General features: G+C 36.7%; 1 protein-coding gene across 1 annotated transcript in view; it reads right to left on the bottom strand.

The window, feature by feature from the left end:
- Positions 1 to 248: 248 nt before the first annotated feature.
- The window catches only part of LOC148942012 (serine/threonine-protein phosphatase Pgam5, mitochondrial-like), a 168,159-nt gene continuing 152,071 nt past the window's right edge, over positions 249 to 16,336 (bottom strand). The window contains exon 5 of the mRNA XM_089102842.1: positions 249 to 1,841. Within this exon, the coding sequence (XP_088958968.1) occupies positions 1,616 to 1,841 (226 nt within the window). The 3' untranslated portion in view covers positions 249 to 1,615. The remainder of the gene's footprint in view (positions 1,842 to 16,336) is intronic.

Genomic DNA, 16,336 nt, shown 5'->3' with positions numbered 1-16,336 from the left:
AAATGTAGATATGTAGATAAAATGTAAATAAAATGTAGAAATGTAGATATGTGCATTGGAAAGTGCTCCTGTGCGGGTATCCGAAAGTGTGACTTGCTTTGGGCTGGGTCATGCGATCTTTCTGGAAGTGACGACGACTTTGACGAAATAATACCTTAAAAAATATTGCTAAACCTATTTCATTTATGTATAATTAGGATTGCCTTTTTTTCAATGTTTCTTACTCGTTCCTTGATAGTAGCTGATTTAGAAAAAATGATCACAAGAAGTTTTGGAAGCATTATTTGTCTGGATTAAAACAAATGAAATGAAATGAAATTTGACCAATTGTATCTTAATAAAATGTAAAAGGAAAAGCTTGTAAAAGCAATTTGAAGCATATTGAAGCTGAGCTGTTTTGCTTGGCCAGCAGCATAGGAAACCTAAATGTATTTTTTTTTTCTGATGGTAAATTAACGATCGCCTAATCTTTTGGTAAGGTAAAAAGGAGACAACTACAATCTTGTAATAGAAAGCTGATAATAGAATGATATGCATTCAATAGAAATCAAGGAAATAAATGCCCACTACACGCTGATTTTGTCAAATGTACATCTCTATTTCCACAGGTTAAAACATTATGGCCTTCACTGACAAAAGCTTTAAAAAGAACTTGTTTCTTTCTATTTAGTTCTCTTTCATAGTAACTACAAATATTTTCCTATATTTTCGAAAAGATTAGTTGATATGAGCCATGTTTTTGGCTCATAATGTGAAATATCAATCACTATGTTTCTGTAACTCAAATAAAATCTTTGGCTGTAGATATACAGTAGTGTCAATTCCTGATTTTTTTTTTGGTGGAGGTAGGGTAGGGGTGTAAAATCTAGGGGGATGAAAATTTGTCCTTTTTTAAACGAAAATACCAAGAAAGGAATTTGTCAGTGAAAATACCAAGAAAGTCATTTTCAAAATTGGAAGAGGTCCCTTCCACCCTCCCCATGATTGACATCATTGCATGTATATATCTTTTGGTATGGATACAGATAGGGCTAGAAATTTACCGATACCGTTATTTGTATCGCAAAGATAACCTATCTACAATATTGATCAGTCATGAATAACTTTTCACCTCATTTGGGGACCAAAAGTTCTGTTTTTTAGTTTCAACGGCACATAAATTAATCTTACAAGCTGTCATACGACCTTAGAATCATACGGAGAAAATGTTGTCCTCAGTGTTGTTCATACGGGGAGAAGATAGAAACATTCATTACATTTTTAAGATTAAATGAAAAAAAATTAAATGATGCTAAGAAAACAACCCTGAAAAAAATCAAAAGGTTTTTAAAAAGTAGGAGATTAGTTGGTTAGCTAGAAGATGAAAGCATTTTTACTTGTTTTATAAGCAATACCTCAACTAAGCAACAATAAATAATTAAAAACTTGTAATACCTAGTGTAGGTACACGTTTTCTCTAAAAGAAGAGGGGGCCAGTCTCAAAATATCTACGCCCGTACATACTAAGTGTCAACCTAAAAAACAATTATTTTCTGTGCATAAAAAAGAGAATAGAACAAAAGAAAGCACTGTTTCCACTTTTGTAAGATTCAGGTAAATAGTTCAAAAATAAACATTAATAACTTGACTTTTCAGAAGTATCTAGTGGGAGCCTTTTAATAAAACTGTTGTTTAAATTCACTAGATTTGTATACGAGGTCGTCAGTTGGTTTGGAGCTAAGTGGCCGCTGTCTCCAAGGCATCGTAGAATGACATGGCCATTTGGAAGAATTTCTATCCGGGTAATGCTGCCGTGGTTGACTGCCATACGCCTCCATGCATGTGGAGGGATCTGAAGGGCTCTGAAACGGGAATAGCATCTTATTTATGCTTTCACAAAACCTTCTGGAGATCTTAACCTTTCTTAAAGTCAAGTATCAACAGGGAGAAATTAAAATGCACTTTTGCTGCATTAAAGAAATATCATTAGATATATAGATAGATAGATAATTTTATTCACCCACTCGATACAAAACCACAAATGACACAAATGGAGTATAAAGAAGAAGAAAAAAAAAAAAAAAAAAAAAAAAAAAAAACACTTAACTGCAAAAACAAAAACAAACGTTACTATACACCCCCAAAAAAAAAAGAAATAAAAAAAAAAAATCACAAAGTACTATTGGCATGGGCCAGACAACTCGGCCCAAGCGACCCCAAAAATTCAGAACGACGTTTCGTCACAGCAGCAATCGGATCTGTGATACCGAACCTTGCAGACATCTTGGAATTTTTAACCCACGGTGGGGTATTTAAAAGAAATTTTGCATATTTGTAAAAAAGTGATCGAAGGTTTCTTTTATCACTAACACTAAATATATGCCAAAACGGTGATAAAGCCAGAAAGTGTGGGATCACCAGTGCATTATAAAGCCTAGCTCGAATTTGTCGATTATATTTCGCTTTAGTTGAAGATAGCGCCCCGTAAGCCTTACGTGCCTTTTCTGCGAAATTACTTATTTGGCGAGCACGTGTAGATGCCATGTTATGACCTATAGGCATTCCTAAGTACATTATGGAGTCAGACAGTGGAACCTCTTGAGCACCAAATTTGACAGCAAGATCTATACAATCTGCATTTCTCCTATTGAAAGCAACAATCTCGCTTTTACTTGCATTAAAAGATAGGCCTATCTCTCTATAAGCATCATCTAGAATCTGAAAATTTTCTTCAATACGAGACAAACATCTACTTAAATTAAAAATATCATCTGCGTAATTAAGTAATGTTACATCCAAACCTCGGAAAATGCAGCTCATTTGCACTAACTTTTGGGCCTCGAGAACACTATTATTATACAACCGGGGTGACGAAATTGCACCCTGCCTAATGCCCTTTCTAACCGGAATAGCTTTTGGTAATACAATCGGCCCGTTAGGAGACGGGACTTTAACTTGGACTCGAAGCTTCTTATACATATCCCGAAAAGGCAAAATAACCGATCGGTCCACACCACGTTTATGAGCAGACACTAATAACTGGGGATGTATCCCAGAATCAAAAGCACGTCTAACATCGTGACTCGCTAGAGTAAGGGATTCATTCAGTTCATCAGCTTCTATTAATATATTAGCAAGAATATAATGGACGTGCTCGCGACCAACACCTTTTTTAAATCCGAACTGATTATCGGGGGTAGAACATTGAAAAGCAATATGATCTATAACTAGCAATTCCATAAGCTTACATAAAACCGGCGAAACAGTTATAGGGCGGTAAGATACGCATTCAGACGGATTTTTCACTTTTTTCAAAATAGGTGTAATTACTCCAGTACCAAACACGTCGGGAACGAGACCAGAATTAAAGATAATTTGGAATAGAAGCTCTAAATGACTCAGGAGACCAGCAGTACCATGTACAAGATGCAACCCACACAACTTGTCGACACCTTTTGATTGTTTCTTTTTTAATTTTGAAATTGCACGAATCAGATTAGGAACAGTTACTATGTAGCCAACACCAGAACTAGGCAATTCCATGAACTTATCAAGTTCGACTTCATATTTATCTTCAAGATCTTGTTCGGGTGGAGAGAACTCAGAAGTAAAGTGGGACACCCAATCTTGCTCAGAGATCACAGGTTCGACACTATTCTGATCACCATTACGTTTAAGAAATCTCCACACAGCATTTGGATCATTACTTATCAATTGACTATGTTGATCGATCACTTCACATTTATGCTTAGACAAAATCTTAGCAAATCTGCGTTTGCTGAACAGCCGAACTTCATTTACAACACCTGATTTCGGACGACCACACTCGTTCCAGAGCCTAAGCCAAAATTTTGCACGACCACATGCTTCACTTAGATCAGGGTTTTCGGACCACTTTGGAATTTACGTTCCCACTCGGACTTTACGAATGGGGACCGCAGCGGCCTCGGCAGATAACAGTGCGTGAGATATTTCACTACAGTAGATGTTTAGTAGCAGCTGTTTCTCTTCATCTTGAATACATACACTCTGCTGTAGTAATTGGAACGGCACTTTAATCTTTGTGAGAATCTCATCCAATACGTAATGATAAGTAGCCAGGTCAATTTTACTCCAATTAGTTTTGATTTTCCACTTCTTTTCATTAGTTGGGGGGTTAGGAGAGGCAGGAATTACTCGAAAAGTGTTTATAATTGGAAAGTGATCAGACGCGCTTACGCTCAGATCTACGTGCGAATTGCCGCAAGCTGGAGATTGGATGGAACTTAACATGAAGTCGAGAGATGAAGTCGAGCCTGAGTTATGGATATAAGTAAAACACAGATCATTGTTAGCAAGACGAAGACCGTCACAGGAAGATAGGAGGATCTGTGCTCGAGCGTTAGACTCATCAGTCAAGTCACAGTTCACGTCACCAGCGACTATACATTCAAGGCCCTGGCTAGAACAGCTGCCCACCGAACTCGATAGCTTACTGCAGGCTTCACTAAATTTTTTTTCTGATTTACTGTCTCTGTAGTCTGTTGGCATGTACACAGAGTGGATAACAGTTTTGTGCACCTTAACAGCAACAAAAAAGTCTGAAGATTTATACAGAATGGGATTTAACCTGCTGCTAACAAGAATGGCGATTCCACCGGACGGCCTTCCCCTGCCCGAAGACTTTGCAGGAGTAGCAAATACTTTGACGCCATCGTTTAGCTCAAGCAGACTAACGGCTTGATTCGAGAGGAAGTGTTCCTGCACACAGAGTACATCATTATAACATAACAATCCTTCTAACAGTGGCATTTTATCAACCACTCCACCATTTAAGTTCCATGAAACAACCCGTATAGAATCACCGATCATTGTTTAGAAATTAGCTTCTGAGCTACTGGACATTGGAAGCTGTAGCACGGGTGTCGAGAAGAACCACACAGAGCGCATTTGGGGGCATTTTGGCATGGATTGTCCCGAGAGCTGGAATGATCTCCACCGCACTTTGAACATTTCGGGGGATCTACACAAGATTTTGCTGCATGTCCGTAGGACTGACAGTTGTAGCACTGCATCGGTAAGAATTTAAATTCTGTAATGGGTAGTCGCTCGTAACCAAAAATGGGCGGAGAGTTCATTGCGATAAAGAGATGAGCTTTGCTTTCAAACTGTAATTTGAATGACCGAGTACTACCAATTTGTACGGCCTTAACACAGTTCGGTACAACTGAGCGCAGTTCGTCATCTGAAGTTTCAGTGGGAACGTGGCGGATTATTCCGAAGAAAGCGGGAGTTTTTACTTTAACACTTATAGTTGAGTCACTTTTACCCACTGCCTCAGCCAGGGACTCGGCAGCATTCTTGTTGTTCAAGACTACTCTCCATTCAGATTTCCTAGGTTTCAGCTCCACAATGTTCGAACTAGTATCACCACATACTCTGTCCAAATAGGATTTCCGAGCGCTAGGGTTCGAAAGATCTTTCGGGGGATTCTTCAAAACAACCGCATATGACAGTTTCGACATGATCGTGTTGGTTTCTGCCGCAGGCATAGCAGAGACAGAAGGAGAGGGATTAGAATCCACGTAACTATCGAACTTAGCACACAAGTCGTTTACTTTCCGGGTTAGGGTAGCCGTCACTTCTCCCGGGATTATCGGAACTTCATCAGGTTCGAAAATCACAAACCGCGGCAACGAGATATTTTTATCTTCACAAACCCGAAATACTTTTAATATGTCCAGGATATCATCGGTGTTCTTCGATCGCGCAGTAACACGTGTGGTAATTCCTGCTAGGGGCCACAATAACTCCTTCGCCGTTGCAATTGCTTCCTCTGAGAAAAACTCGACTGCTTTTTTCGCTATATCCTCCGAGCGATTACCAGCTTTTATCGCACGGAAAGCATAATTCAGTAACGCATTCCAAACCAACTTCTCATTACTCCCCATCGCAACAGCCACGTCACAATCCGTAATGCAAAATCAAAGTCCGAGGGGAGGAGCCAGTTCAATAAACTACGACGTAATACAGAGCTATTTAAGCTAATAAGCGAGGGAAGCGTAGTCTCTTGCTACCTGATCCCCGCAGTTTAAGGGAGTCACACTCCCGGCAGGTACAACGGCCCTTGCGACAAGAAACTCCCCTCTTCTGCTCGCTTATTAGTAAAATTTAATAATATGAACGCACTCTAGAATCCGCTATTCATTTATTTCAAACTTAATCCTTCAAACTTAATCCTTATTCCAAATTAAGTCACTGAATTAAATTCCAGCTCAAGCAGTGAATTAATGAATATCAATAATCTAGGTTAAGTTCAGGTCAATTCACCAAAAGTCGACTGTTATTTATTCCAAACTAAGTCACTGAATTAAATTAAAGTTCAAGAAGTGAATTAATGAACATCAAGAAACTAGGTCAAGTTCAAAGCAAATGAATTAATACTGGTTGAGAGCACGCTTTAAAGTTCAAGAAATCCAAAAAAGATGTTTTCACTTGGGAGACTGAATCAAGACTGACCGCAGTAGAACCGCAGTATTTTAACCGCAGTAGAAATATTTGTGGACAATACTCTGCCATCTATTGTGTAATTTTTCTGGTCATTTATCCACAACAATTGGTTAGTTTTGTACAGACTCTTCCCAGTCTAACATAGGGAATGAGAATTTTTATATACTTCCTGATTATTTATTCTTTCAGAAGAAGTAGTATATATCAAGTCTTGATAAAGAGAGACTTTTTCAAATTCTTGATTTGTTGCTATCTGAGTTTTGAAAAGAATATTATTCCACGTGCAATCCAATGATGTAACGTAGTGCATTTATAAAACAAAGACGAATTTGCTTTCAATAACATTCCATTCAATTAAAATACAATGCAAGTTAGAATTTCAGGTGTCACTCACCAAAACATTTGGAAGAGGGGAAGGCAATAGGTTTTACTGGCTGGCTGAACGTTTTTATCGAGTCGGGTGATATTTCATTAAAATTGCTAATTTTTCACTTTTTACTGACTAACACTTATCTTCCTTCATTGATTTTTTCTGTATATCCATCACCCCATCAAAGAATAACAAAGTAAACCAGTAAGAAAGCAGTGCTTTGCATGCCTATTGTACTGACTAAAACTTTTGTCAACAGGCTGAAGACATAGGAGAGGGGGGACGTACCTTTTCTCTAATACGTTATGTCCCTGGTTGGAATATTCCAAGCATTAACTACCTCAGTTTTACAACGATTTGTGTCTCTTCTTAAAGAATTAATTAAAAAAAAAATTCCTAAAAATAAGTTTTTCAAATAAAAGTAAAGAACTCCATTAAACAAAAAATGAGCAAAAATAAAATCAAATAATCTACCAAGCGTGAAACTACCACAAATCAGTATCGAGAAATAAATGAACCCAAAACGAACAGAAATTACAATAAATAAATGAATCAAACTCAAAACGAGCAGAAATTACCATAAGTTCGGCTCAAAACCTCTATCCCTTTCCAAGGCCAGAACATAATTTGTACTTTACTGAAAAAAATATAAATCTTTTTACTTTTATAACTTTAATAAATCAAATAATATTAACATTTTGATTACTAAATATCAGTATATGTATATTAAACTGGCAATGCACATTCGTTTGTATTTTTTTCAGCAAAGTGCAAATTTTGTTCTGGCCTTGGGAAGGTATAGGGGTTTTGCGGCCAACGCATGGTAATTTCTTCTCGTGTTGAGTTTGACTCGGTTATTTATTGTAATTTCTCTGCTTTTTGGGTTTCATTTATTTATCGATACTGATTTGTGGTAGTTTCACGCTTGGTAGATTACTTGATTTTATTTTTGCTCATTTTTTGTTCAATGGAGTTTTTTACTTTTCTTTGAAAAACTTATTTTGTGGAAAGTATTTTTTTTAATTAGTTTCTATTCGTTTTATATTAACATAGTCTTTTCAGGGAAAAAGAAAATAATACTTTAAATCTTTTCGTTTTTAAAGACTTTATAGTTTGGCCTGCTATTTGTATGCTGGAGAAAAATTTTCAGCAATTTTTAACAGCATATACTCTTTTAAAAATCTGGGGACAAATAGTAGTGTTTAATTTAGTTTCACTCCTCCCCTAGTTGACCTGAAATTGAAAAATTGATACCATTCACAAAAAATTCTGTTTACTTTCTTTGATAGCTTGGATAAACTTACGCTATTTGGATTTGGTTAAATTTTAAGAGCAGAAGTAGCCCCGAAAGTTTGAACATAATACCCTCAGTCGTTTTTGGGATACTGCTGAGATGCCTTATTGGGAATTAGCATTATCATAGTGCTTTTTGATTTAATCTTATGGCAACATTTAGTTTTTAAACATAATGGGCAAATGGGAGGGTGGGCGTGGGAGGGTGGGAGTGGAAGCGGGATTAGTTGCCCTCCAATCACTTTCGACTATCAAAATGGGCACTAGCCCTGGGAATTTCAAATTGAACGAGCCCTTTTTCAAGTTTGTACGACAAAGATTTCAATAAAAACCTTATATGCCCCCAGGGCATTACTTATAACCCTGGTCCTGAGGGTTGTGGGGGAGTGTCCTCCTCAAAAACGTATTTTATATCTGGAAATCAACTACGCTGAACCAAATGGCTATCTCAAAATTTTGATTGGATGTGTTTGGGGGAATGATGGGCGTGGGGGTGGGGAGGCTAGTTGCTCTCCGGTCACTCTTGACTATTAAAAAGGGCACTAGCCCTTTGAATTTACAATCGAATGAGTGTTTTTTGAAGTTTTTACGACAACGCCTTCTGTAAAAACCTTATATGCACCCAGGGCATAGCTTAAAACCCTTGCCCCGAGGGTTGTGGGGGAGTGTCCTCCTCAAAAACATATTTTCTCTCTGGAAATCAACTACGCTGGACAGAATGGCTATCTCAAAATTTTGATTGGATGTGTTTGGGGGAATGATGTGCGTGGGGGTGGGGAGGCTAGTTGCTCTCCGGTCACTCTCGACTATTAAAAAGGGCACTAGCCCTTTAAATTTCCAATCGGATGAGCCTGTTTTGAAGTTTCTACGACAATACCTTCTATAAAAACCTTATATGCCCCCAAGGGCATAACTTTAAACCCTTGCCTTGAGGGTGTTGGGGGAGTGACCTCCTCAAAATCATATTTTCTATGTGGAAATCAACTATGCTGAACAAAATGGCTATCTCAAAATTTTGATTGGATGTGTTTGGGGGAATGATGGGCGTGGGGGTGGGGAGGCTAGTTGCTCTCCGGTTACTCTCGACTATTAAAAAGGGCACTAGCCCTTTGAATTTCCAATCGGTTGAGCCTGTTTTGAAGTTTCTACGACAATGCCTTCTATAAAAACCTTATATGCCCCCAAGGGCATAACTTAAAACCCTTGCCCTGAGGGTTGTGGGGGAGTGTTCTCCTCGAAAACATATTTTCTATCTGGAAATCAACTAAGCTGAACAAAATAGCTATTTCAAAATTTTGATTGGATGTGTTTGGGGGAATGATGGGCGTGGGGGTGGGGAGGCTAGTTGCTCTCCGGTCACTCTCGACTATTAAAAAGGGGACTAGGACTTCAAATTTCCAATCGGATGAGCCTGTTTTGAGGTTTCTACGACAATGCCTTCTATAAAAACCTTATATGCCCCCAAGGGCATAACTTAAAACCCTTGCCGTGAGGTTTGTGGGGGAGTGTCCTCCTCAAAACATATTTTATATCTGGTAATCAACTACGCTGAACAAAATGGCTATCTCAAAATTTTGATTGGGTGAGTTTGGGGGAATGATGGGCATGGTGGTGGGGGCTAGTTGCCCTCCAATCACTTTCGAATATTAAAAAAGGCACTAGAACTCTCGATTTCCAATCGAATGAGCCCCTTTTGAAGTTTCTACGACGACTCCTTCCATATGAAGTGTCCTGCTCTAAAGGAAAAATAATAAATAGTACATTGTGCCAACATTGTTCTTATATGTCCTCAGGGCACAACTTAAAACCCTTGCCCCGACAGTTGTGGAGGAGTGTCCTCCTCAAAAAGCTATTTTCTATCTGGAAATCAACTACGCTGAACAAAATGGCTATCTCAAAATTTTGAGTGGATGTGTTTGGGGGAATGATGGCGTGGGGATGAGGAGGCTAGTTGTTCTCTGGTCACTTTCGACTATTAAAAAGGGCACTAGCCCTTTGAATTTCCAATCGGATGAGCCTGTTTTGAAGTTTCTACTACAATGCCTTCTATACGAAGTGCCCGGGTATGGAGAAGAAAAAAACACATTGTGCTAACATTGTTCTTTACTTAGGCAGCGCTAGCGCCCTGCCTATGAAACGGCCAAATTGAGATTTTCTGGTAAGATCTATTAAACATTAGATGTTCAAGTTTAAAATAAAATGTAAAATTTTTTGCATAAAAATCGTTCTGTAGAATAAGTTATGATTGGCACGTGAAAATACATTTGTTGGTAAACATTGTCTCTGAATTATTGTTAAGTTTTTAAATCACGGATCAACTGTACAGTATTACAAAAGAAGCGTCTTGGGGAACAATTGATTATTGATCCCTCAAAACTTTAAAGATGGCATGTCTTAGGAAAAATTGTTTCGTCAAAAAAAAAGAAGAAAAAAAAACTCTTTCCTTAAAGAGAGTCTGAAAATACCACGCGTTCTTAAAAGAAACTTTATTCCCTAATTCTTGATATTAATCAATCAGTTTTATGTGTACCATATTTACAAGCAGATACTTTATCATTTTACCGCAGGACATAAAACCTATCGTAATCTTATTGCTATGTCTAAAATTGCAGGAAACGTAGGCTAGAATATTTTACCTAAAAAAAGACTCTTTGCTAATAAGTTCAAAGTACACGTCACTCCGTTGCGGAATTATTTATAATAATTTTCTAGCCAACTGCATGAAGAAATATTTATCCACCTAAAAGGCGTCAGACCCCTCGTGTGTAGCCCCTTGTCCCTGAAGAGGAAAAAAGATCGCAATTCTTGCTTGCAAGTCCCTTTTTGTGATCGAGAAGACATCCCAAAACAATAAAATTTTGAATCCACTCGGAAATTTCTTACTTGTGCTTGCCCTAGGCTTTAGTTATCCTCCCATCAATTTTCAGGTAAATCCAGACTCTTTTGTGTGAAAAATAAATGGGGTTCAGAAATAATAACGGACTCTGAAAATTCCTCCGCTCTGGTCTATTGGCCCAAAATTCCTTTTTTTTAATCGCTTTAGAGGATTAAATAAAAAAACAAATTTTTTATTGTTTTAAAAATAAAGTTGTGAGACAAAGCGTAAAGAGCGAAGCGTTGAGGAGGGGACAGCCCCTTTCATATACGGAATAATTTCTGTTCGTTTTAAGTTTTAATGTCGCTCCTTACTTTCAGTTTAAAAAACTTGTTTTTTTTATTTAATTTCTGATCTTTTTTAGTTAATGCAGCTTTTATTTTGGCTCACCGTCATTGAATAAGTAAACAAAATTTGCATAAAAATTTTACTCTTCTTTTGCTAAATGGCTGTCTCTAAATTTGGTTCTGACGTAATTTACACATTAACTTACGTAACGAACTTCTATATTCGTATATTTTTCTTCAGGCAAAAATACGTTGCATATATTATTATTATTATTATTATTATTTATTGGAAAACCCGTCATACAAAAAAAGGAAAAGACTGAGCAATAATCAAAACAACAAAAAAAAGCAATACACATAAACTTAGGAGTTATACATGTGGTTTGTAGTGAAGAACGCTGGAGCTAAGATCTAAATCAGCACTTAAAACAAATTACACAAAACGAGAAAAAAAAACACAATTATACACTGCTCTGTAGGTACGCAAAATGTTTCTTTTCTTTTTTCTTAGGCTCCTAAATACTTAACAAACATAAATAAGATGAAAATCATTGAAACAACCCGTAATTGGTAAAAAAAAAAAAAAAAAAAAAAACAACCAAACACTAATTACACTAAGCGCGAAAACAAACACTTTAAAAAAAAAAAACACACAACAAATACATCTTAACTAATGGGTTAATACTGACGACCAGGGATGATTCAACTTCATTAAACCGGGAATTATAAGCACGAATTTGCTTTTCCACGGCTATAATGGGGTCAGCAATGCTGAATTTTCTAATCAGGTAAGAATTGCGCGTCCAAGGGGGAAAACGTAAAAGATATTTTGCGAACCGGAAGAAAACTGAACGAATTTTTGACTTGTCAGAATTTGTGAGCAAATTCCAAAACGGCGATATGTACAAATAATGTGGTAGAGCGACAGAGTTAAAAAGTTTCGAGAGAAGATGGCGGTTAAACCGTAACTTATTAGTTACAAAAGAAGCATATGATAACCCAACTCTACGCTCAATGTGAGCAATTAATAGTTTTCGCGTGTGCATTACTGACGAACCAATGGGAAGACCGAGGTAGGTGATATGATCTACTGGCTTAATCCTACTATTTCCGAGAGGAATATCCCTAGGTGACGCTTGCTTCCAATTGAAGAATACAACTTCGGACTTTTCAGCATTGAACTGAAGACAGTAGTATGTGACCTTATACTTTGCTCACAGGTATAGCAATTCCCATGTTATTTGCTCACAGGTATAGGACCATGCTATTTGCGTACGGCCAAAGGACCCTGCTATTTGCGTACAGCACTAGGACCATGCTATTTGCGTACGGCCATAGGACCATGTTATTTGCGGAGACATATAGGACTTTCTACATTATTCTATGGAAGCTCTACACCTTTTCAAAGAGATTCAGAGCTCCGTCACATGGCATTATAATTTGGGTAGACTATGTTCTATCTTGTGCTAGTTAGGACCCTGCATAACATGTTATGAAGGACTAGTTTTTCTGACATAATTTACGTAGACTAGATTTCTATTTCATGATATACATGTCTTTTAGGGTAAGTGCGTGTCAGAAAACTGGTGCGTCTTGTTTAGCTGCCAATATACATCAATTATTTTTTTTCGTATATATTCAAGTTTCAAATTAGAATTTTCTACAGTTTGAATAGTTCATTCATTCTACCAGTATCAATATTTTTGCAATCATTTACATGTATATGGAATATTCTAAGCGACTTCTGGTGAGTAAAATTTTCTAATTATTATAGTAAAAAGAAATCTATTTTTGTCTCGTCATTAAGTTAAGGAAGAATTTCCTTTTCCTTCCTTACTTACGGTTTTTTTTCATCGTGTTGTTAGCTCTTTAAAAAAGCTTCCTTCTTTTAAATGTTAATTAAACAGTTCACGTATCCACCCCCCCCCATTCCCTCAATATCATGCTCTTTACACTAAAGTTCAAATTTTGTTCGAATCACAAAGGTCGGTTAATTAGAATAGATATCTATTTTGAAAATGCTAAAAAAAGCGTATAGGGTGAGATATAGGCTAGAGGGTGAACCCTTTATAAACTTAATAATTTTTTAGTTTAGGCTATGTCTAGCAGTCTTTTTCTTCCTTTTTCTGTGATTTTAAATGTTTCTTAATTTAGGTATATAAGTTTTAAAAGCTTTGCATATAAAAAAATATATAATTGTCAACATTTTGTGTTTTGACACTATGGAATTGAAGGCCCAAGGTCCTCCATTAATATTCTAAATAAGTAAGAATTGAGCTAGCTAATTAAATTGTGTCATTTTTTTTCAAATTTTGGGGGTTTAGTACTGTGATATTCGCAATTTTACTAGTAAATTCAAATTTCAGGGGTACTTAGCCCCCCTCCCCTCCAACAATACAAAATCTTAAAATATAATGATTATATTCGATAGAAAACGATAAGTATGCTTTTTTCTATTATGTAAAACAAAAAAAAAAAACTCCTAGGTGAGTAAAGCCCTCGGACCTCAGGTCTAAACTTAAGGAGGGGATATAGGTGGGACCTACAATTTATTCACCGATAATTTTGGGCTATGTTATTTTAGGAGAAAATTCTTAGTACTTTCCAAAGCTTAATAGGTAATATCTTGGTTCATCCTTCAAAGTGAAATTTTTAAAGATGTATTTATTAAGCTATTAATTGTTTAAAGCATATTCCAGCCTAGGTAGCATACTAGGACCCCAAGGCTGTTCAGTATGATGAATGTATGTACGCGAATGAATATTTGAGCAGAAAAATATTGATTTGTAAAAAGTAGCAGGCATTCTAAAGTGCTAATAGTTATAGCACTACAAACATCAGAATTGACTTTATAGGTCAAATTATATTATGGGGGGAGGGGGGATGTTTTTTGAAATCTCCCTTCCCTCCAAACTCAAAATTTTCCAAAATTTTACTTTAAAAGCTTTTTTTTTTAAATATTTCTAAAGTTCTAAGATACATAGAGTGCTACAAACACCAGAATAAACGTTAGAGGGCAATTTATCTGTAAAAGAGGGCTTATTATTTCATTGCTAAATTTTTCTTCTTTTTTAAGAATGTTGAGGTGGATTCATGCAATTACCCTCTCTCCGAAAAGAGACCAAGATGGGATGATATCACATCGATGCAAGCTGCAAGACCATCAGTCATCAGATATGCTAGCTCCAATGCAAGTTCGATGGACCAGCCAGGAGCCTCTCAAGCCAGTGTCAGCTCTGCACAAACCTTTATGCAACCTGGCAGAAAATTCAAGAGAGAATGGATAGATCCTCATAATGCAGCAATCTCCTCAAATCAAGATCGGGGGGACAATCCTCTTCATACTTTACCGGTGAATTCAGTTGTACAAGCTCAGTCAGAATTTATAAGTGTACATATATTTTTTTCTTTCCGTATTTTAAAGAACAAGGTAAATTTTCTCAAGTGCGTAGCTTTCGACGAGTAAAACGTAAATTTGTTTCTAAACTATTCTATAATAATCCTATTTCATTTTCTTTCATTAGCATTAGCCAAATTAGCAGTATATAAAAGAGTGGTTGTAACACAGAAGTAGCAAATAGCTTATCATACTTTTCTATAGATTTATAAAAGCTTACCTGTAATTTCTCTTTTAAGCAAGATGTTTTCTAATGCAAAAATCCATTATTTCATTAAACAAACTCTATATAAACAAATCACTACTATTTCACAGTTGACGGTTGAACAACCGTTCTTAAACTGGGATGTGTTTTGGACTTAGCTTTTGAGCATATTCGGTCTCTTATCAAAATAACCCATCAGGAAGGCTGAATGTTAATCCGACAGGTATAATTTGAATTTTAATCGCTCGTTAAAAAGTGGGTTTCAAATAACCGGATGTTTTAATCTTAGATGAAGAGATATTCACGCGAGAAAAAAGGTTCTTAATAATTCCAAATGTGACAATGCAGTGATGTCAAAAACATTATTTGGGCGAAACCGTTTTGGACATTGCGGTGAAACAGTTAGAGACATTTTAAAAGATGATTTTAGAATATTTTTTCGAAAAGGATTTGAGGCTGAAACTCTAGGGTCGTTATAATACACAAGTTCTATTTGAACAGTGTTGTGAAGTCCTCTACCCCCAACTCGAAAGGGCTCCGATCCTCCTACCCCAAAGGAAGATCCCGGGTGTGTGTGTGCGTGTGTGTGTGCATGTGTGTGTTATTAACAAAATTTGTAATTTATTATGCAGTGTTTTGTAAATAATGCTATAAGCAAAAATTTGTAATTTATTATGCATTTGTTTGATAAATTCGAATCCAATTAAGGAAAAAAAATAAAAAAAATTGTTTGATAAGAAAAGAAAAAAAAGAAAAGTGTGTTATAATTGTGATAAAACTTTCGTCAAAGAAAAAAAAAACTTAATCCATTCATTTTATAGTTTCAGGGGGAAGCTGTGAAAACTTCTGCCTTCCTTGGTCCGGGACTTCAAAGTATCATGGGTAATTGTCCCCTCTCGCCGGATGATAATGTTAGTGAAGGTACGTTATTTGATATCCCCCTGGATTTTCAATTTACAGCTGAAGAAATGGACAGTCTTATGCAAATTTTTGGGCCTAATTCTTCCGGGGACATTTTTGATGACAACTTTACTATTAGTGAATTGGATCCTGTACAAATAGGTGCAGAACATGAAAATAGTGCTATGTCCTCGGAATTACGTGAATTTTATTTGTTAGAGTCTGCTCTAAATCACATACAAACATATAGGGTATTTTAACCCTCCCGAGGAAAACGTGGTTGACGGGAGCATTATTTTAACTGACCCTGTGACTGTTCTTCCTAGCGATAGCGCCAGAACGCGAGCGCAAAGTGAGAGACAGATTCAGACCTGGGGGGTCACGGGGGAGTTAAACCATCAGTTAATCAAGAAGTTTATTTACAAAAGAGGACATCTGAGGAAATTTTTTATTTTCATTTTTGAAATGGCAACCAGACTTTTTACCCAGGTCTAAACGAATTTGAGGAAAACTTTTTCAACTGGGTAAATAAACTAATATC

This window comes from Artemia sp. Qi Xiang Cuo, chromosome 17, assembly GCF_049724085.1.
Source record: "Artemia sp. Qi Xiang Cuo chromosome 17, ASM4972408v1, whole genome shotgun sequence".
Taxonomy (NCBI): domain Eukaryota; kingdom Metazoa; phylum Arthropoda; class Branchiopoda; order Anostraca; family Artemiidae; genus Artemia; species Artemia sp. Qi Xiang Cuo.
The sequence above is the reverse complement of the archived record's forward strand: the minus strand, read 5'-3'. Positions and strand labels throughout refer to the sequence as shown.